The 21,002-nt window shown below is 36.6% G+C and overlaps 2 protein-coding genes across 5 annotated transcripts in view; both read left to right on the top strand.

The window, feature by feature from the left end:
- The window catches only part of LOC123709382 (rho guanine nucleotide exchange factor 10-like protein), a 57,708-nt gene extending 50,600 nt beyond the window's left edge, over positions 1 to 7,108 (top strand). For all 4 annotated transcript variants that reach the window (XM_045660681.1, XM_045660679.1, XM_045660680.1 and 1 more), the window contains 5 exons: positions 288 to 486; positions 1,408 to 1,616; positions 2,595 to 2,852; positions 3,809 to 3,985; positions 4,672 to 7,108. In XM_045660681.1, the coding sequence (XP_045516637.1) occupies positions 288 to 486; positions 1,408 to 1,616; positions 2,595 to 2,852; positions 3,809 to 3,985; positions 4,672 to 6,273 (2,445 nt within the window). In that variant the 3' untranslated portion in view covers positions 6,274 to 7,108. The remainder of the gene's footprint in view (positions 1 to 287; positions 487 to 1,407; positions 1,617 to 2,594; positions 2,853 to 3,808; positions 3,986 to 4,671) is intronic.
- Positions 7,109 to 14,838: 7,730 nt separating this feature from the next.
- Positions 14,839 to 20,752, top strand: LOC123709565 (4-hydroxyphenylpyruvate dioxygenase-like). Its single transcript, XM_045660972.1, has 9 exons — positions 14,839 to 14,844; positions 16,263 to 16,346; positions 17,322 to 17,426; positions 17,982 to 18,197; positions 18,483 to 18,583; positions 19,041 to 19,145; positions 19,786 to 19,993; positions 20,335 to 20,574; positions 20,640 to 20,752. The coding sequence occupies exons 1-9, from the start codon at positions 14,839 to 14,841 to the stop codon at positions 20,712 to 20,714; spliced, it is 1,140 nt and encodes a 379-aa protein (XP_045516928.1). The 3' UTR covers positions 20,715 to 20,752.
- The last annotated feature ends 250 nt before the right edge of the window (positions 20,753 to 21,002 follow it).

Below are 21,002 nucleotides of genomic sequence, written 5' to 3'. Positions count from 1 at the left end.
AACCAAGACTCCGCAATGATTATTTGATTTGTTATTTCGGTGTGATGATGAAGAACTGAGAGCTTGGAGTAAAATGGTTAGGTTAGGTTAGTCTTCTTGCGTAGGAACGTTTAGGAAATTCGTTTAACGTTTCGTTCTTCATTTAATTAACTGTCTAGATATTCAATTAACTCTCTGATTTAACTACTTTACTGCGACATATCTATGACAAGTGGACACGGCACACCTATGTTCGGTGATGATGCCGAGTTCACCGGGTCCTAAATAATATTTTTGCCGTTCAACAGGAATTCAATCAGTCGGGAACATTGACGAAATGCAAGCCGCGTCGCTTGCTTTTACTCAACGATCTGGTTGTTTGCGTGTCTGTGGGCGCTGGGGGAGAGGAAACGGAGAGACTTGGCCTCAAATGGGCGCACCCTGTGCAGGACGTCGAAGTACTCGATACGGGGACGTCGCCCACCCTCAGTCGAGTACTTGCTCAGGGTGAGTTTTATTTCATTTTTTTTGTGATCGTCAATTACGTCCCGTATACGTTTTCTGGTACGTATATATATATAGGTGTTGCCAGCTAGTGTAATGTGTGTTTAAATTTGATATTGAATATAATTTAATATTTGAATTTGACATGATATATAATACATATATTAAGGGCTTGTAAGAGTTTTCGCCGCTTTGAGAGGAAGCAAGAAATGAATATTATAAATTGAGCGTACAACTTCTTAAAAGGCCGGCAACGCATTCGCGAGCCCTCTGGCATTAAGAGAGTCCATGGGCGGTGGTATCCCGTTTGCCCATTTTATATACAAAAAAAATATGATAGCAATCTTCAAATTTTATGTATTGTTATAAAATATACAAACTCTTTCCTCAAAGCCCGGCAACGCACCCATTGGACATGAGTGCCTGGCCCTTAAATACTACTAACACATATGTACTCATACATAAAATTAATCTGGATTTTTTAAACTTTCAAGAGATCCACGGGAGTCTCTATGGGAGGAATGTCTCCCATAGGGACTCACATTTCCAGAAGGCTCGCTAGTGCGTCGCCGGCTTTTTAATTTTGTTTACAAAAATACATACTAACTCACTCATATGACTTAATGTCCTATAACCCCTAGATGGGGCAGTGGGCTTCCTCAGTGTGTCTCCATCGCGTTCGGTCTTGATCCTCATATTTCGATTTACCGCCTCCCGTCGTCTAACCAAACTTCCAGTACAAAATAATAACTTATATAATATTAAATACATAGTATACACAACATCTCTACTGTGAACTCACTCTGAGAACAATGCTCACAATGAACCCGAGTTCTTGGAGAACACTTGGCTCAGCTTGCTAGATGAAGCCAACTGAAGTCATCTTTTTTCCCAGTTTATATAAAAAAAACTAATTTCTCCCAGGCATGAATCGTAGCGGGAGTCTGCGTTCCAACTCCAGCAGCGGGACTAACGCCGGCGACTCGCTCTGCAATGAGATGTCGGCGTTGATGCACGACTACGAGACCGTATCGAGGATGGCCGATCTCGCTGCATCACTGAAGACGCCGTATGCTGAAGTTGCACCTGAAATGTTTAGGACGCTCCTGCAGAATATACAGCAGAGTATACAGGTTAGTTCAGAATAGCAGTTCACCCCTCTTTTTTTAGTTTTTTCCTTTATTAAGGTTGAACCTTGAAGAAGGCTGGTTAGCGATAAGGCTGTTCCATCGCTTATAATTTTCATGTTTTATGTTATTTGTTTTTATATAAAAGTAACGAAGTGTAAATAAATTAAAAATACTTCTCAGGCAGGTAAAACTGTGGGTAATTAAAAATAAATATAAAAAATTAATATTACTTTGCCCTATTGTCAATAGTTTAGCGTATGCCATTTTCACATTTTTATTCGTCTTTTTCACACCCTGTATATATCGTGCTTTTATATGGAAATATTAATTTTATATCGAACAAAAAACCACGTCATCAAAATCGGTCCAGCCATTTTAGAAGGAAATCAATTATATGTCCAGAATGAATCATATAATTCTTGTTCATATTTATTGTTAATTCTTTAAACACAGTTTTACCTGCCTGAGAAGTATTTTTAATTTAATTTATTTACACTTCGTTACCTTTATAAAAATCCAAATAACATAACATAAATCATACATTTTTCTTTATTTTTTTTCTTTACTCACAGTGGTTGCCTGGAAGACATGACTCGTAAGCGAGAGGCCGTCACTTGGCCTCCTTTTGATTTAATTATGTTTAATTTTTTTTATATAATTTATATTTTTATTTATTAACACTTCGTTGCAGTACGTAACGAAGTGTAAATAAATTAAATAACAATTTGGTTGCAGTACGTAACGAAGTGTTAATAAATAAATAAAATAAAATAAACTACTATAACGACATCGAAGGGCCTACTCATATTTGATCGTAAAAACCCATGACGTTGGTATTAAGTACCTGATACATAGAATTCATTTTGATTTAGGTCAATATCATATAAGTATGTTGTTCTAAACGATGTCGTAAAAGGCTTTGACTGTAATTTCCTTACGAACGAATGATTTGAGATGATACCAAGTTCTTTTTTATTCTAGAAAAAAGATGATGAGATGGCCTGGGTGGATTCCTGCTGCCTCCAACTCACAATCAGAGGTCGCGAGGAGCCAATCACATTCAGGGCCAACGAACCAGGGGCGAGGCGAGCTTGGGCGACTGAGTTGAGGTTGGCCCAGCTTGCGCAAGCGCGGGCCAACTGTCCAGCTTGGAGATTGCCGGCCAGTACCACCCCGCCTCATAAGATGCCCTTGTATGTGACAGCTGCGCCTGTTTACTCTTCGAATTCTCTTACCGAGGTAAGCTTTTATTAAATTAGTTTTTTTTTTAATTTATTTATTTATGTACACTTCGTTACACTACAAAATAAAAATAAAAATTAACATAATTAAATCAAAAGGAGGGCAACTGGCGGCCTTATCGCTTACGAGCGATCTCTTCCAGGCAACCAATGTGAGTAAAGAAAAAATAAATGTATTAAATAAGATAGGCAAGTAGTGCAAAATACATGTAATACACAGTTATTAAAACAAAAACTAAACAGGAATAAAATATTAAAGATACATTAAAGAGTAAATTACTTAGTTATCTATTATATTTATGTATTACAATTCACCGCATCATATAGAATGTTATATCTACAGTATATGTTACAGCTATTGTAAAATAAATTACAAATTTATTTAATTTCCCTAAAATCCTTTTAACATTACAAATAACATTGGAGTTTTAATTATAACGAGCAGCGGATTGAGGCCACATATATCAGTTTTAATCACAATCTTCTCAACCACAAATGACAGACCCAAGACCGTCCTACGTCTCATCACCAATGCTCCACTGTGCACCCAATCAGAACTATCCCGCGTACCTTGAATGCACCATCCAAATCCTCAAGTTGGGGCCACAACCACTTAAGGCATTTCCTCTGCTCTGATTGGTCGTACTTTTATTCGTTAATTAATGATTCCAAACTATGAAACGATTAAACAATAACATAACAAATCAAATCAAAATAAATGATAATTCATAATATCAATAGATTCTCAATAATTAAACCAAAGCAACAATAAAAATCAACAGTCATTTGACTCGATCAGAACCATTCCTGATAATCCGAGCATTTCCTGACACGTATCTATATCCCGTAAGTAAAATTATTTTGTATATAATATGTTTGGGTGATAGTCCTGTCATAAACCTGCGTCAAAAGCAATTTAGTACAATGATGTAACCTTAAAATAAATATTTGCAGGTGAAATGTGGCTGTTTCTACTCTAGTACGGGCTGCAGTAATGGTGGAACTCGTCGCCGAGCTAGATCTCTTCTGTGGGTCTGCGCAGGCGGCGGGAGTGACAGTCACGTTGCCGTGCTGACCCATCGGGCTGCTACGCTCAAAACGCTTGTCACGCTCGATCTGCCAGATATTAGGGTGAGTTTATTACAATGACTGTGTTCCAATCTCGCGAAACTATATGATGACTAGGATCAATTGGATGATTATTTTTTTAAAAGTATAAAAATTTATTTTGTTTTTACGATAATAATAATAATTATTTTTATTATGAAGATAAACAAACAACACACAGCTTTTACAGATTTGGAGAAATTACCTAACCGATTTTAAAAGAGTTCAAAGAGATTGCAATAATTCCACTTACCAGTCAACTACTACTTGGTTGGTGTAGGAGATAGTTCATTAGGGAATTTGTATCATATTTAGTAGTCTTATTTTAAAGAGTTACCCTTCAAATGTGTTCCTCACCACCACCTCCCCAATATTGCCTCTAATTTTAGCGCCATGTGTAAGCTTTTACTTGCCTCCTTCCTAAATCAATAAGGTAAAGCGTTTCCGTGGATCCCAAATGCTGTAGGCATAATTCAATGATCGCTCAATAAAAGAGCGTACCAATTGCTTAAAAGTCGGCAACGCGCTTGCTACCTTTTGGCAGTGAGAGTGTCCATCGGCGGCTTACTTATCAGTTGAGCCTCCTGCCCGTTTTCCTCCTGTAGCATTAAATAAAAGTCTTTTTCCGTGCATTCTGGTATCTCCTGCCTTCTCTACTAGTACTTACTAGTTAGTAAATGGTCATACTAATAATGTAATAACATTTGCAGGTATCATCAATAGAATACGCAAAAGGAGTGAGGCAAGTGACCACACTGTGCGGCGACACAGTCTGGCTCGGCACTGAGGACAAGAAAATCATCATATTCTCGGGTGTCGAACCCGAGAAGCAGGAGAAACTGAACGAGGTTCCCACGGTAGCGGCAGTCACGCAGATCCGGTACCACTGCGATTCGATGTTCGTGGGTCTTTCAAATGGAAGAATATCAGTGTTCAGAAGGAACCACGACGACTCCTGGGCGTTGCAAGAACCGATCGCAATAGAGCTCGGAGACCAACCGGTTCACTGCATTCTACCAGTCGATGGCATCATCTACGCGACCTGCGCCAAACGGGTCTTCGCCATCAACGCCCTGACAGCTGAAATCATGCGCATCATAGAGCTCAAAGGGGAAGGAGATCGCTCGGTCAAGTATTTGGCACATTCCGGAGTCGGTCTTTGGGCGGCTTTCTCAGATTCCACATACGTCAGCTTATACCACACGGAGACTCTGGAACATCTGCAGAATATAGACATAGCCGCCGATGTGGCCAAAACTATCGGAGCAAGAGAAGGCAGCAAACCGGCTCATGTGTCTTCCCTTTTGGCGGTTCAAGGTCTCCTATGGGTCGGAACCACCGCTGGTGTCAGCGTCACAGTGCCTCTACCAAAGTTAGAAGGTCTACCCTTAATCGGTGGCCACACCGCCGTCTCCTACCACGCCCACGCCGGTCCAGTTACATTCCTGCTCGCGCTGAACCCGGATGCAAAAGACGTTGACGTCAACGTCGTCAGACGAAACCTGTCGAATGCTCGCGCTCTAGCCGACACCGTCCACGAGTTCAAAGAAGAAGAGGAGAAGCACAAACTTGAACGGCGTATCTCCGAAGAAATGAGCCCGTATAGGCCGCAACGCGTCCAATCCGCTGTGATAAGAAGGAAGAAACCGGGCGACGTACGTCTGAGCAAAACTCTGCCAAAGTGCGCGAATCTCAATGCGTGTGATGTGTACGGACTTTTCGGTGATTTAATGTTTGTGAAGGACTGTGTGGGTGAATCTGACGTTAGCGGTTCTGGTGGGGAGACTTTACGACGGAGTGATCCTGAATTGGCGGCGATTCCATTCCGCGTCAGTACCTTGGACAGGCGGCTGCGAATGAGGGCGGGTAGACCGAGGAGTTTGGACTTATCCAGCTGGTCCGTTGACTCGCGGGCTTCAAGCCTATGCACGTCGTCCGGAAGTGAGGAATCAATGGCTCTACGGGGTGTGTCTCGAACTAGTTCTGGCGCATCCGGGGCAGCTAGCTTAGTGCCGTTGGCTGTGTCCACTCCGGACTCGGGAAAATCGAGCGCCTCAGAACGGTCAATTTCTAGAAGCGATTCGGCGAATCAGCCTGAGCTGAGAGCGAAGAAACCGGAAAGGAACGCCGTGAGGAGTTTACGTGGGACGGATTACATCGTGGAGAACAGCAGAAGATCGATAGTGACAATTATGGGTGGGAGAGGCTATGTTGACTGGAGGCAAACAGCTGATGCAGCAGAACGGCCAGTGCCGGCCGCGGATCCTAATCCCAAAGATGCTCATCTTATTATGTGGGAAATGCGCTTGTAATAATGAACACCATTTATAAACTTCATTCACGTAGAAAGCGTTCACCGATGACTCGTTTGAATGTATAGGGTGTTCAAAAAAGAAATTTTGACCTTACAAGTTATTTTTGATAATAACATGGAGATGGAATGTAAATAAATGGTTAATGTAGATAAATGTAAATATACTTCATTTCACAGACTGTAACGGCTGGCCTTACACACGAACAGTTAAATTAACCGTTGAAAAGTCAGTGAAAAGAGGATTCGAATGATTTTTTGTTTCCGCTAATTTTGAGTCGTTCCATACATTTGTGTTATTAAATGAAATATATGAAATGACTCGAATAAATATTTTCTCGGCTTAAAGGTTTGATAACGCCTCTGCGATTAGCTTTAAATTATTTTTCGATATTATTTAAGTCTAATTAATTGGTGCAGTTAGTTGTGATGGACTTAGCGATAATCATGTCACTTACATATATCAGTTGGGGTCTATTCTCGCGATTTAAGATAATCGTAGGATATTTGTCTTAACAAAATTTGATTTTGTATACAATTGAATTTAATATAATTGAGAATGAAGTGGGGAATTTTTAACACCATCTGGCAACACTGAGAATTTATAAAGGAACTGCATTTATGGAAACAACTTTAAAAAAATCACCACTTTATCTTGTTCTGTGGAATGTTTATGGGTATTTTTTTTTTAATGATAATCTTTCAAATTGTAGTGATTATTGTCATGAATTTGAATTTTCATTGGTTCGATTCCCGGGTGGTGTTAAAAAATTCCGCCTTATGTTTAAATCCAAATCGTTGCAACCGCCATATTAACATAGATTATTTACTGTTATTAATTACGGCCTTATTAGAAAACGTTGACTAAATATTGGTGTCGGCTGCCATGGCAACGGTTTTTAAATTGTTACCGTGGCAACGATCGGTATGTAATCCACGTTTTATAAGGATTAAGTTACTGTTATACAGCCCCTGGTTCACTGGCGCTTTAACGGCCTGTTTATATGAATTTAACTAACCGTTTAAGCGTTGGCAAGTTAACGGGCATTATTACGTTATAGTTAACTGTTAAATCAAGTTATTTAAAATCGTTGAACTGAGCACAAATTGATTCGAAATTCTATATCATCCGTCTCTTTCGTACTTAGTAAGAGTGAGGGAGACGGCTAGTGTCCTACACCTAGTGGCCTTATTTTTCAGTGTTATAGCATTTGTTTAAGCTAAATCGCTTTAAGAATTAGACTGATTTAAATTAAGCGTTTAAATTTAATATTTTACGAAAACGAAACGAGTTTTGTGACGTTGATTTTGCCAATCAAATGTGTGTTCGTTTGATCCGTGTATTTCTCATACAAATATTACACACTTTCTGTCAGGGCTTAATACTTTAATCTGGAACACAAATTCTAATATCTATTTATTCCTGAAATGTATAAAAAAATATTAAAATGAAAAAATCTCAATATTAAATTTCGTCTTCAGGTAAATGTACTTGATTTTTTAATAAAATCACAAAAAAATTCTTTGACTATGGCTTAGAGAGCGTTCATGTATTGCGTCACGCAGTTTTGGAGATTCTTGACCCCCCCCCCCCCCCCCATTAAACGTACCGTAACGTTTTCTGTATCCAATAGTAAAGCTCTTTATACCTAGAACTTACCATTATGTGGTGTAAGGTCCTGGAAAGTGGAAAATAATATTAACAATAACGCGGAATTCAATCCCCGCCCCGCATCGTAACGTTTTACCAAAGCCCCCCCCCCCCCCCCCCAAATTCGTTACGTAACACTTGAACGCTCCCTTATCCCCAATTCATGATCTTAAGATTCAATAATGTCATCTCTTTCTTTCAAATTGTGTTTACAATGAGACAAAAAGGGACAGACTTTAAGACATCGGAGGATGGAATCAGGTAATAATTAATCAAATAAATTGTTCACTAAATAATTATTCGCAACATGGGGATAGTAATACGAAAACAGTCGTATTGAAACGACGCGGTAAGCCTGCGCACGCGCAACTTTTAAGTTTTCTAAGTATTTGTAAAAATGTATAGGATGGATAGAAAATCGAAGAAAATGCATTACGTTTAAATTAAAAACAATTTTTAAATATTCATAAAAGCTGTTAAACACGCGATAATCGGAATTAAAAATGTTTTTAACTTAAAATCTCCGAGTCCGTGCCAAACTGTTCCGTTAATTCGAATGTAACATTCAAACATTGTTCAAATTTATGTCACAAAATAATTAAGGTGTAAATAAATTTAAGTTTATATGTATACACCGGTATATTGTCTTTTATTTTCTCCCACATAATATTTACAGCAATAAATAAGATTACGGTTAAGGTTTCCAAACTAGGTAAGAACCTGTGATATTCATAACCAGGATTCCATTCACAGCAAAGTCATATTGAGTGGTAACAAAAAGTACATACATAATTTATGGGTAGGCCAACAAATTTAACGTTTTAAATAAGGAAAGAAAAACAAAACAAAGCAGTCAACTAGTTAGAAGTTAGTGGAAATAAAGTTGTATGGGTGTGAGTTAGTGTTAGAAGGGTGTGTGTGGGTGTCAGGCAAACTATCTCCACCACGACTTGGAGCTCCCTACCATAGCCCAATGGATGAACTGATGAAATGATGGTGTCCACACGCCACTTTGACAAGGCTAAACACCATCCCAATCCGCTGGTGCGTAAAAGCATCAACTATTATCCCTTCCCGACAAAAAGGGCTCGTAGGAGGCCCCGACACGTTCTAACGGATCCGGACGATCCAATTACCGTAGCGCCCAAAAATAATAATAAAAATAGCCAATCACAGATTAGGGTAAAAAACCGCCTTCACCGGGGAAGGCGAGGACCTTTACTTCGCACTTCGCTCACTACAGTGAGCTTCCGTCCTGCCCTTCAGGCGATTGACCGCCCCGCGACGGCCCAAGCCGAGGTTCGAGTCTCACAGGAGACGCCCTTGCGCTAGCCGCGGGATAAAACGCCATTCTGGCCGAGCTACGCTCGCCAAAACAGCCCGAGCTGAGCTGTAAAGGCCCTTAAGGCCAACAGCGAGATTCCATTCTAAACAAAAAATCTGGCAAACGCCTGAGAACATATGTGAAAATATTTTAATACATCTAGCAGATTTTCCGTTTGGTCAAAGTTTTTACTTTGAAAATTTATGAACTATTTGCTCTACACTTTTAGTTTTAGGATGTATATTTAGAGTTTAGATAAGTTTGTATAACAAGTAAGGGCCCAGAAAAGGGAACGATCGCTGAGAAAAATTTGAAAAAGATGGGGTTGTACAAACGCTATATTTGCGACGTTTGTCCAACATAATTAAAAAAAATAATTAAAAAAAAGACAGTTACTCACCTAATCTGCTAATTATTATCTTAATATTTTTTGCTTGTAAATCTAGCACATTAGAAAAAAACTAGTAGAAGATGTTTAAAAATATATTTGCGCCTACATGCGTCATAGTTATTTGGAAATTCCTCGTCAACACCTATTTAAAATGCTTAATGACTTATTAATGATCATATCAAGCAACACCAAATTATAAGCAATAAGTTTCATTTGGCATATAAATAGTTAATCTAGTAATACATCATTCTGAAATCAACATTCGAGTTCACAACATGAAGACTATTGTAAGTAATATAGAATTACATGTAAATATAATATAATAGGTTGAAAAAGTTTCTTCGCATTTTTTAAGAAAATTCACAACATTTTTATATATAGTTTATTTACATTTAACTAAAGTATACTCTACATACTTTAGTTTAGGTTTAGGTTTTAGTTAGGCCCAATTTTTTTCTGACTGAATCTGACTACATATAACCCTTACAAGCAGTGGTGTAACTATACCATGTGGGGCCCGTGGCAATTTCTTTTGATGGGGCCCTATCAGTAATAATCGTCACGTTGTACTCAGTTTAATTTTAATAAACTTCGAGATTTTCAGCGTCAATGCCACAGTAATAACTCCTCTCGCCTAAAAGAGTTTTCTCTCCTCTCTAAGGTCTGTAGTCCGCCCGCTAGCCCAGTCCATAGAACATAATATCTCAATGCATTCATCATCTATTCGCTAGCTTTTCGGTGAAGGAAACGTGAAGAAACATGCATACATTTACAATGAAATAAACAATTTCTTGAGCTGGCGGCCTCTTGGGCAGGAGCCCTCTTGGGTCTGTGGCATTGCCAGCCCTGCCACCCTAATGTTACGCCACTGCTTACGAGTATTGTTAAGTAGGTATTATTAAACTTGTAAACAATTATTCGGAGTATGTTTGAAATGGAAATGGAAAAGATGGAAGTGGAGTTTTGTAAGAGCGGGTCGTCTAAAATAATATCACACTTTTTTAGATCCTTATCAATCTACTGTGCGCTGTGGCACTGAATGCTCAGATTTTGGGGTTGGGTCTAGGTTTGGGAAGACTAGGCATGGGTCTAGGGGAAATGGGAGGTTTTTCAAATGGCGGAGGATATGGAGGCCAAGGCTTTGGTAGTGGTGCCAGTGGGATTGGCAATCTGGGCTATCAGAATTCTGGTGTTGGCAATTATCATAATATTGCTCATAACAACAGAGTGTCTTCTGTAAGTTTTTCTTTTCTTTTCTGGTTACAGTTTTAGAATATAAAAACAATTTTTAAGAAATTAGGAATACAGAAGACCTGCAATTTTCATTTTATTTGATAAACCATTTTTGATACCTTGCTTTCCCCTGAGATTGCAAAAACCTAACCGAAATAGGTAAGCATTATTGAATATAAACATTATTTATAATTTTTAGATAAATCAAGTGGATAACTCAGGGTATCATAATATTGGCGGTGGATCAGCTGGGGCCAACGGTGGCTTCACCGGAAATGGTTTCAACGGATATCAAAATGGCGGATCGGGATTCGGAAATGGTTTTGGATCCGGATACATGGGGCAAGGGATGATGATATAGGATTGATCCCGATGATATTGACGAATATATTGTATCAAATAATTAAGAATAAAACAAAATATTATATATAATTATTATTATACTCGTTATAAAATAAACATATATTAATTTCAATGCAGTTAATTTTATTTGTATATAACCAACAACTAAATATTAAGATGCCAACGCCTATTCTCGCCATGGAGTAGAACTAAAGATGACATTCAGAACCGAGACTTAGCGCGAATCATGACGTGTGTATGTTAAAATACAATCAATTTTTAACGTACGGGAGTCTTACCTAAATATGAAACGATGCAATGCGATTCAACTGCTTTTTTGTCACAGCGTAAACACAGTTTAACAAACAAGGATTGCAGTATTTTACTTAAGATTAGACTGATAAATCTTTATAAATAGGGGGGAATACTTGAGTAACAATAACGAGACGAAGAGGCGCTTATTGGTCCAGATAACATAACAGATAAACAAGATTTTTTTGTGACGGTAGGCATACGTCCTGTAGCCTCATCTAATGTTAAATGATACCACCGCCCATTGGCACACATTGCCAGAAAGCACGCAAATGCGTTGCTAGCCTTTTATGAATTGGCACGCTTTTTTCTTAAAGGACGCTTTGTTCAATTGTATTATTGCTTGTATTTGTAATGCAATTGTATTATTATTATGTAAATATTATTCGTATACATTACGATAACTTTCCTTTTAAAAATCACATTTTCATAAAAGCTTATATTGCTTGGATCATGAAACTGATAGAAAAATCTGTAGCCCAGACCTTAAAGATGTTGTCGCACCAACGACAGTGCTTTTTCATAGTGCTTGATGTCGGCTTGAAATTGCAAGATAATGACTAAAATTGTTTTATAATATATACGTACAGAAACAATTCTGTTGTTGTGAGCTCCGAGATTATCCAACAAAGTGCTATTAAAACTCGTAGATTTCTTTTAACCCAAAACCAATATTTTATACACTTAATTCATAACACCATATTTACATTTCTTAAAATAGATCAGGCCAAAAAGGTTAGCGCACCTACTGACATTAAAAAGATAATTGGTAGGTAACAAATTTTCCTTATAAATTTAATAATTCAATATATCTGATTCTGCTTTCTTAAGCAGGTTTCATATGAAAGTGGAAACTGAAGGAATTCTTAATTATATAATTGAATCACTTGTTAAAACCCACTTATTATGTAAATATATGAAAAAATGTTTCAGCTTCCTCTAAACTAGGGTAACATTATGTAAATTACAATTTTCTTATATGTGATTGACCCTCTCCGGAAACGGCCAGAAATCCTATTTCAGTCTACTGAAAAGTTCTCTAAGACGTGGAAAAATCTAAAAACATTGCAGTCGACCCATCTTCGTTACAATATAATAAACATTATTTATTTATTGTATAATAGACCTTAATATAAAGGAAGCTGGTGTGGTGGAAACACAAACTGTACACAATTTTTCTGTCCACCAGGACGTCGAACATATTTAAATCATTAACATATATACTAAGGCCAGTGATATATAAACTGTAAATTTATAACAATTAAACCATTAAATTGCAACAAACATTGACGCGCCAAAGATAGCCGATGCAAGAAACCTGTTAATGTCTGATTAGCATAATTTTTGTTATGCATAATTTATAATTGTTTGATTTATGTAATAATTGCTACGCGAATAGTAAATTTTATTATAAATGGTTTGTTAGATACATTTCATTCGATCAACCAATTCATAAACCTCCTGTTTCAGCTGGACCTGACAATTGTTCAAGTTAAACTAATAGAAATAACAATTTTCAAATATAATGAAACACAAACTCTCTCTGTTCAATGATTATAAATGTGATACTTAAATATTATACAGGTCTTGACAATATAACAAAATGTACACAAGATTTCTGAAGTATTTCCGAACCAATTTGACTTCAAGCAAAAGCATACCTATTTTTAAAAGGCTAGCAACAAACTCACGTGCTCTCTGGCATTGAGAGTCTCCATTGGCGGTGAGATCACTTAACACCAGGTGAACCTCTTGCTTGTTTGCCAAAAATAACACAAAATTTGTAATCCCACTTACACCACCACCAAAGACTTGGCTTCAGAATCCTCCTCCACTGGCAAACCCGCCTATTCCTCCTAAACCCAATCCCAGCCATTAACATGTATGTGTGTATAAGACACACCATCGTTTTTTACGATACATAACTTAATCCTACTAGTTACAAACAAATACAATACTTTTAGGAACACACTCTACATCCAGGATTTGTCGACGACTCAACGAAGAGGTCGTGCGTGCTTCACATACTTCTCCAGCACTAGACACATCTAAGTCATTGTTTGATTTGATTTATGTATTTGTTATAGATTTTCTAAAAAAACTGAGTTGGACGTCCCGATCAACAATGACTTTAAATTCTATGACGTATGTCATGAGTTTACTGTATTTAATTTTTAATTTTTTTATCATCTGTCCTAAAAATCCACAATATTGAGTAGTTGACGGGAAGATCTCGTTCGACAGCGACAAGGCCGACAGCGCTGTTCTTTTAAATCAATTATGTCAATTTTGTTATGTTTTTACTACCCTTTGTTAATTAATTAAATAATGAAACAGGTATTATATATTATTTTTTATCTTAACGAGACCTTAAGCGAGGTCCTCTTAGCCCCAGCCCCATTTCAAATTATAAATATCGCATCTCAGTTGATACAGCTCCGTAATTCTGCTATCTTTTTATTTCTTAGTACCAAACTTCCGCAAACGTTGACATGAATTAGTTTTCTAATATTTACATGACTAAAGGAACAAAAATATACTTTTTGATAAATAATTCATTTTTATGTAACTAATAAACAATAATAGAAAAGTCTAATGTCCTTCCCTCGTGTAAAATACTATATATTTTTTTTATATTGTCATCATTCCGGATCCAAAACCATTTCCATATTGTGAACCACCGTTCTGAAATCCGTTAAATCCATTTCCACCATAACCGGCATTGTTCGTCGCTGATCCACCGCCGATGTTATTAAAACCAGAATTTTCAGCTTCGTTTATCTAAGATAAAAAAATTCTGTATAAGCATTAATTTCTACCAATTTTAAGATTAATGAGCCTTTTCAGCTGTTTTTTGCTAGATAACGTAAAGTAACTATTAATTCTACTTAAGGATGTAACTTTACTGTGGTGAGCACCAACGTTGTGATAGCCACCTGCTCCAGCGTTCTGGTAACCGTGGCTTCCGATACCACTTGCGCCACTGCCATAACCCGCACCGCCATAACCGCCACCTCTGGCGTAACCTCCTCCCATCCCTCCCATGCCGAGACCACCTAGACCTATTCCCTCCATGCCTAGACCACCTAGCCTACCTATGCCAAGGCCAGACCCTAAGCCTAGTCTTCCCAGACCAAGACCTACGCCAAATGTATGAGCATTTAGTGCTACAGCACAAGACAGAACGATGATTACCTGAAAGAATTATTTTTTAAAATCTTGATGTCATATTTCAGCATCAGTCTCATGACTAGAATAGACCATTGACTGTCGTAGGTACTGTTGTCCCTTCTTCAATTCTGAAGTTTTAAGCATGACGGTTTGTTTACAATGTTGATCTACACCGTACAAGCCGGTTTAATTTATTAATTAAGCCCATTATATTATTTGAAATTGGATTTATAATTTCGAATTGAATTTAGTTACGATACACTTCATGTTGTTAACTGTTGAGTAAATCTGCGTTAATCACATCATGAGGAAACCGGCTTGCCTTAGGCACAGAAGGCTGATGACAACTATTAGATTAACAAATGATCATGAAACAAATACAGAAATCTGAGACCCAGACCTAAAAAGGTTGTGGCGTCATTTATTTTTTTTATTATTTTTTAGCTGTAAGTTTACGAAATGAATAATATTTTGTAAACTTTTAGTCAATAAAACTATCCAAAATGTGTCGAATTATCGAACTATTTCTTCATTGAAAGATTATGTACGTATTTTGACTTCCGTAAGCTAAAACTCGACACCGTTTTGACGTACGGAAGTCAAACTTAGCGCTAAGTCTTAATATTAACACCCTTAGGCACATTATTATTACTTTTCTGTCTAATAGAGAAAATTATGTTGTGCAATAGATTTCTTTCTGTTAACAATTATATTAAAGTTAGGTGTTTACTCAAATATAATTTGTTTAATTTATTTTTATTATCTCTTCGTGTCTGTTATGTTTGGTTATAAGTGCTTGTCACATTAAAATTTGTATTTTATTTTTCATGTACCAATGTATCAATCAGACTGCCGAGCGATGGCAAGCTCTTATAAATAAATTAAAAAACTATAAATGTGCCAGTCGTTATCATATGGAAAAGAAAAATACAATTTGTAGTGTGATCTTTATATCGTGTTTTGTTAATAAAATTAACGTAATTTATATGCATAAATACCTGATTTCTGCATTTAATATAAAATCTTTTCCAAAATATTTTGACATTAGTTCAACCTCGACTTACGATCTATAAGGAATAGTGAATAAATAATATAGATTGTATTCGATATGGTGAGTTTTATGGTTTATAATTAAATAAATAAATGTTTATAATTAACTAGTTATAAATTAAAAAAAATCGTATGTTAAATATTAAGAAAGGCTTGCTTCTCTATCAAGACAGACAACTGTATTTCGATAATAAAATTTATATAATTCAACATAATACGAAAAACTTACTTTTAAAAATGCACATTTCCTAAAAGTTATATGTGTTTGTTTACTTTAGTTTTCACACAATTTACGGCATCTGTCTGATAAAGAGTTAATATGGGATGTATTTTTGTCAAATTGTATATACGCTATGATGAAAATGGGCAGATCTGTTGTTGCTTAAACAGTATTATTATATACGTATGAATGACGAAAGCAATGAACAAATATAATGCTCTTAAAAGATGTTAACCAACAAAATAACAGGAATTTAATTTCCATTTTTTTTATTTTAATAATATTAATATTTTCAGTTGCCATACAAAGGTAAAAAGCCTGAAAACGGTCGTTTCGTTGCATTTCATCACATCACATACTGGGTATCAAATGCCAAGCAAGTAAGTAACATGTAGTTCTTATTAATTAATAAGAGCATTATCCTCCAAGGTCGCCAATGGAGACACTGAAATGGGTGTCCATGACTGACCCTTCAACATCAGTAGCGGACAATCCGTTTCACCAGCTTTTTTCCAGCTCTTCTTATAACAGTGTATAGTTTTGAAAACGACGAGTCTTTCAATCGTCTGTCCTGTTTGATAAACCGCCACGTGATTTTGCCTTCTGTGTTATCAACTTCGATCAGTTTCTCCAAGTAAAAAATATATATATATTATTACTCTCTTGTAACGCAACTTATAGTGGTAGTGCTTAGTTAACAGTACCTTATGAATTGGTTTCTTTAAATCTGTATAACATTATCTATTTGAATCAAATCTTTATAATAAAGCACGTACTTATTGAATAGTATTAAACCACCAACGAAATGTTTAAACATTTGTTTCTATATTTTATTATGTATTTGTATATTTCAAAAGTAACTACGGAACTGCTTAAGTATTGTGGATGTCCGAATGGAAAACTAAAATGTAAAAAAATATTATAAGACATTTTGCTTTGGCTTGGAGTACATGTATATTGTATAAAATCGCGTAAAGTTGATAAAATTGTCGATAGCTACAGTAGACGATAGTGATCAGTTATATCACTTTTCAAAAAAGTTGTAATCGATTAATATCTGGGCCTGAGAATTCTTCATCTATCTGTGATCATTTATATCTAATAAGCCAGTAGGTGATCCTTCTTACTCGCTTGACACACGCCGTTAACAATTTGATTCACGATGGTTTCCTTCATCGTACAAATGTGTACATAGATAGAAAGTCCGTACGTAGCCGGGGTACGAACCTACGGCTCAGGAATGAGGCTCGCACGTTGAAGCCACAAGCCAGTCTTCCTATATTTCTTAGAAATTATGAGTAAAACTGCTTAGGTCTCTTAACTTCGCTACGGCTTTTAACTTCGACAATTTTTAGGCTGCGAGCTACTACGTCACCCGATTTGGCTTTGAACCCCTGGGATATCAGGGCCTTGAGACTGGCTCCAGGAAAATCACGGCACACGCTGTCAGGATGAACAAGGTTAGTGACATGGATAATTTTAATTGGGTTTAAGGATTTTCATGCGTAAATAAATATTTGTTTTGATTTCAAGTCTTTCACAGCATACAATTGTATTGACATTATAACATATAGTTGAGTAAACCTAAAATATAGGCACGCATATATCCTTAAATCAGTCGTTAACAAATCGGGCATTAACTTTTATAGCTGAATTGCACGATCGCACATTGTAATTTAGTGAGTACTTAAAGATGATTTGAAAGTTACGGTAATATTAATGGCATTTATGATGGAAAATTATATTCTTATTTTTGAAATTCCTTATGTAAATGTAGATAAATTTAACTCGTACGTAATTCATAAAAAAATAAGTCAAATTGCACCGTTTGAAAAGAAGTCATATGATAAGAAGATACCATATGTTGAGACGGCCAGGGACGTCGAGTAAAAAGATGGGCAGATTGTCGAAGAGCTAAAATAAGACAGGCCTTTGTCAAAAGAGAACCTGACCACAAAACTGGTTGCTAAAAAGATATGAATATTGTATAGTTAAAATAATGCAATAATTTACAGATTGTGTTCGTTTTCCAAGCCCAATATGAGCCAGAAGAATCGAAACTCGTTAACGAGGTGGCTTATCACGGGGACTTTGTAAAGGATGTGGCGTTTGAGGTGGAGAATTTAGACTACATAGTGGAGTACGCGCGGAAACAGGGCGCGGTTGTAGTCAGGGACTTGTGGGAGGAAAGTGACGATCATGGTGTTGTCAGAATGGCTAAATTGAAGACGGTGAGGACCAATACTTGTATATAATTATTTGTAATGGGGGCTGAGTTCGCGTTGGCGATAATAAATATTCGTTTTCTGTCCTGGCTTAATAATAAAATTCGCGCCATCTATCTTGATCTTGTGTTTTATCGGACAAGTAGTTTGACGGACCATTTAATTGGCCAATAATAGAACCAAAAACCTCTAGAGTAAACCGATTCAAACGAAAAATATACTATGTTAATCTATCTAATTTAATAATAAGATTAAACTTACGATATACCTACTGAATTGTTTGATTTCTAGTATGGAGACAATACGCACACTCTAATAGATAGATCGAAATATAAAGGCCCATTCCTGCCTGGATATCAAATGCTTAACAATGACCCGATACAACAATTTTTGTAAGTACGGCATTTATTTTAATTTATATCACTACATGTTTAAAATAAAAATTACTATTTAGATAAATAGTGTATAAATACGGTTTAAACAAACGAAATATACATTGGTTCGGTGGCTGTTGATACCTTTGAAGATATATTAAGATTATATATCTTTAACTCATCTAAATATAAAGAAAATAGGTTGACAAAAGTCATCGTAGGAATAAGGAAACAATTGACACATGAAAGGGAAAAGTGACAATCCACACATAGAAAACAAGTCCATAGGTTGAACCTACGAATGAGAGTCGTAAGCTGAAGTCATTTGGCCAACACTGCTCTAATTAATTAATATAATTTAAATTGGCAAATATACTAAGCCTTATGACAACTATTATAATACTAAGTATGCATTACCCTCGACAAAAGTTATAAAAGTCTTTCACGAAAAATTACAAATATCATTATATTACAGGCCAAAAATTGGAATAAATTTCATTGATCATATTGTCGGTAACCAGCCTGATAATGAGATGGAGTCAGCAGCATCATGGTACGAACGGTGTCTTCAATTCCACAGGTCTGTTTTGTTCTATGAATTTATTCTGGTGTCATTATAATAAAATATAATATTGTCTTCGCTTTGCGTACCTATACCTTACACAAGAGAATTGAATTGAAAAACCACGATTGCTGAAAAGTAGTAAGTAAGTAAAGTAAAGGCGTTTTCCCAAAAGGGGTCCATACAAACACGAAGCAATGTAAATAACAACACACGCATGCTTTGGTTGCATATAGAGGTTTTAGGTGTAATCCCCGCCGATACAATAACTACGTTTCGTTCATTCGACAATTACGACCAATATCTTACCTTACAAAATTATCAATGTTATCTAAGAAGTCAGTCCCAAGCCCAGTTTGTACCAAGAGGTACCTAAAGGCTTAGCCTCTGATTTATTCATCTATTTCGTGAATTTTTTTTGCTAATAGGCAAATAGGTTATCATTTGTCTGTGCCTGACACAAGCCGTCGACTCATCGATCTAAGGCATGCCGATTTCCTTATGCCACAGCATGAGGAATTCAGTCCTTCTCTGTAGGAGCAAAATTTATTTGCGCAAGAAGATATATAAGTCGATTGGTGCTCAGCCATGATAGCAACGTACGACCTCAGAATTGAGAGGTTGGGTTAAGAATACTATGGCCTTTATTTGTTTTTAGATTTTGGTCAGTAGAGGACAAGCTTATTAGTACAGAATACTCAGCTCTCCGATCTATTGCTATGGCCAACTGGGAGGAGACAGTGAAGATGCCAATCAACGAACCAGCTGTCGGGAAGAAAAAGAGTCAGATCCAGGAGTATGTAGAGTACCACGGAGGCGCTGGTGTTCAACATATTGCTTTAAACACCGAGGATATAATTACTGCAGTAAGGATAAGAATTATATCCTTTTTCAGATGGATTATTATAAAAAAAGATGACCAGACTTCCAATCCGATAAAATAACAGTTAATCCATATAGAATTTTTATAATTTGATTTGGGGACTTTCTAAACCTGAATATTGGATATGTATGTATGACATGTCTACTTGAAAAGTTGGTTTTCACTCTAGGCGGTCCATATTTGGCCAGATTTAGTCGTCCGTTTCCTAAAATAGTAGGCTATAATATCCAGTACTCATTCAATTGTAGTTTGCGCGTGTTGATTCAGTAGGTCTTGAAACGACTTTAGACTGACCGGAAACTATTAAACAAATATATTTTACAGATAGAAAATCTCCGTGCACGCGGTGTAGAGTTCTTGTCCATTCCTTCAGTGTACTACAAAATTATCAGAGAAAGTTTGAAGAGCAGTAAAGTGAAGGTGGCGGAAAGTATCGACGCACTAGAACGTCTCAACATACTCATAGACTACGATGATGATGGCTATCTGCTTCAAATCTTCACTAAAAATACCCAAGATAGACCCACATTGTTCTTAGAAGTTATACAGAGAAGAAACCATAAGGTATGATTATAGACATACATTCAGTCTATTTGAAAGTTTTAATATTAACGTTCATTTTGTTTCAGGGATTCGGCGCCGGCAACTTCAAAACACTATTCGAATCTATTGAGTTAGAACAAGACAAACGTGGAAATCTTTAGTACCAATGCAATGTCTTCGTTTTATTTTTTATAATATTAAATAAATATGAAAAATGTGACACGTTTCATAAAAAAATGCGCTGCACTTTTAATAAATTAAACATTAGAGAGACGACAGGCCCCCACTCGCCCATACGTATTTGAACTATTATCGGAAAAGTGGGTGCCAGCCTCTCGCGAGGTACCAAGAGAACTAGAAAGGATCCAAATCATCCAAATATAGTTAGGTCCCGCACAACCAGCGGCCGAGAGATGAGAAAAAAAAATGTTTGATAGTACCTTCTTTAA

This window comes from Pieris brassicae, chromosome 5 (genome assembly GCF_905147105.1).
Source record: "Pieris brassicae chromosome 5, ilPieBrab1.1, whole genome shotgun sequence".
Taxonomy (NCBI): domain Eukaryota; kingdom Metazoa; phylum Arthropoda; class Insecta; order Lepidoptera; family Pieridae; genus Pieris; species Pieris brassicae.
This window is presented reverse-complemented; position numbering and strand designations above follow the sequence as displayed.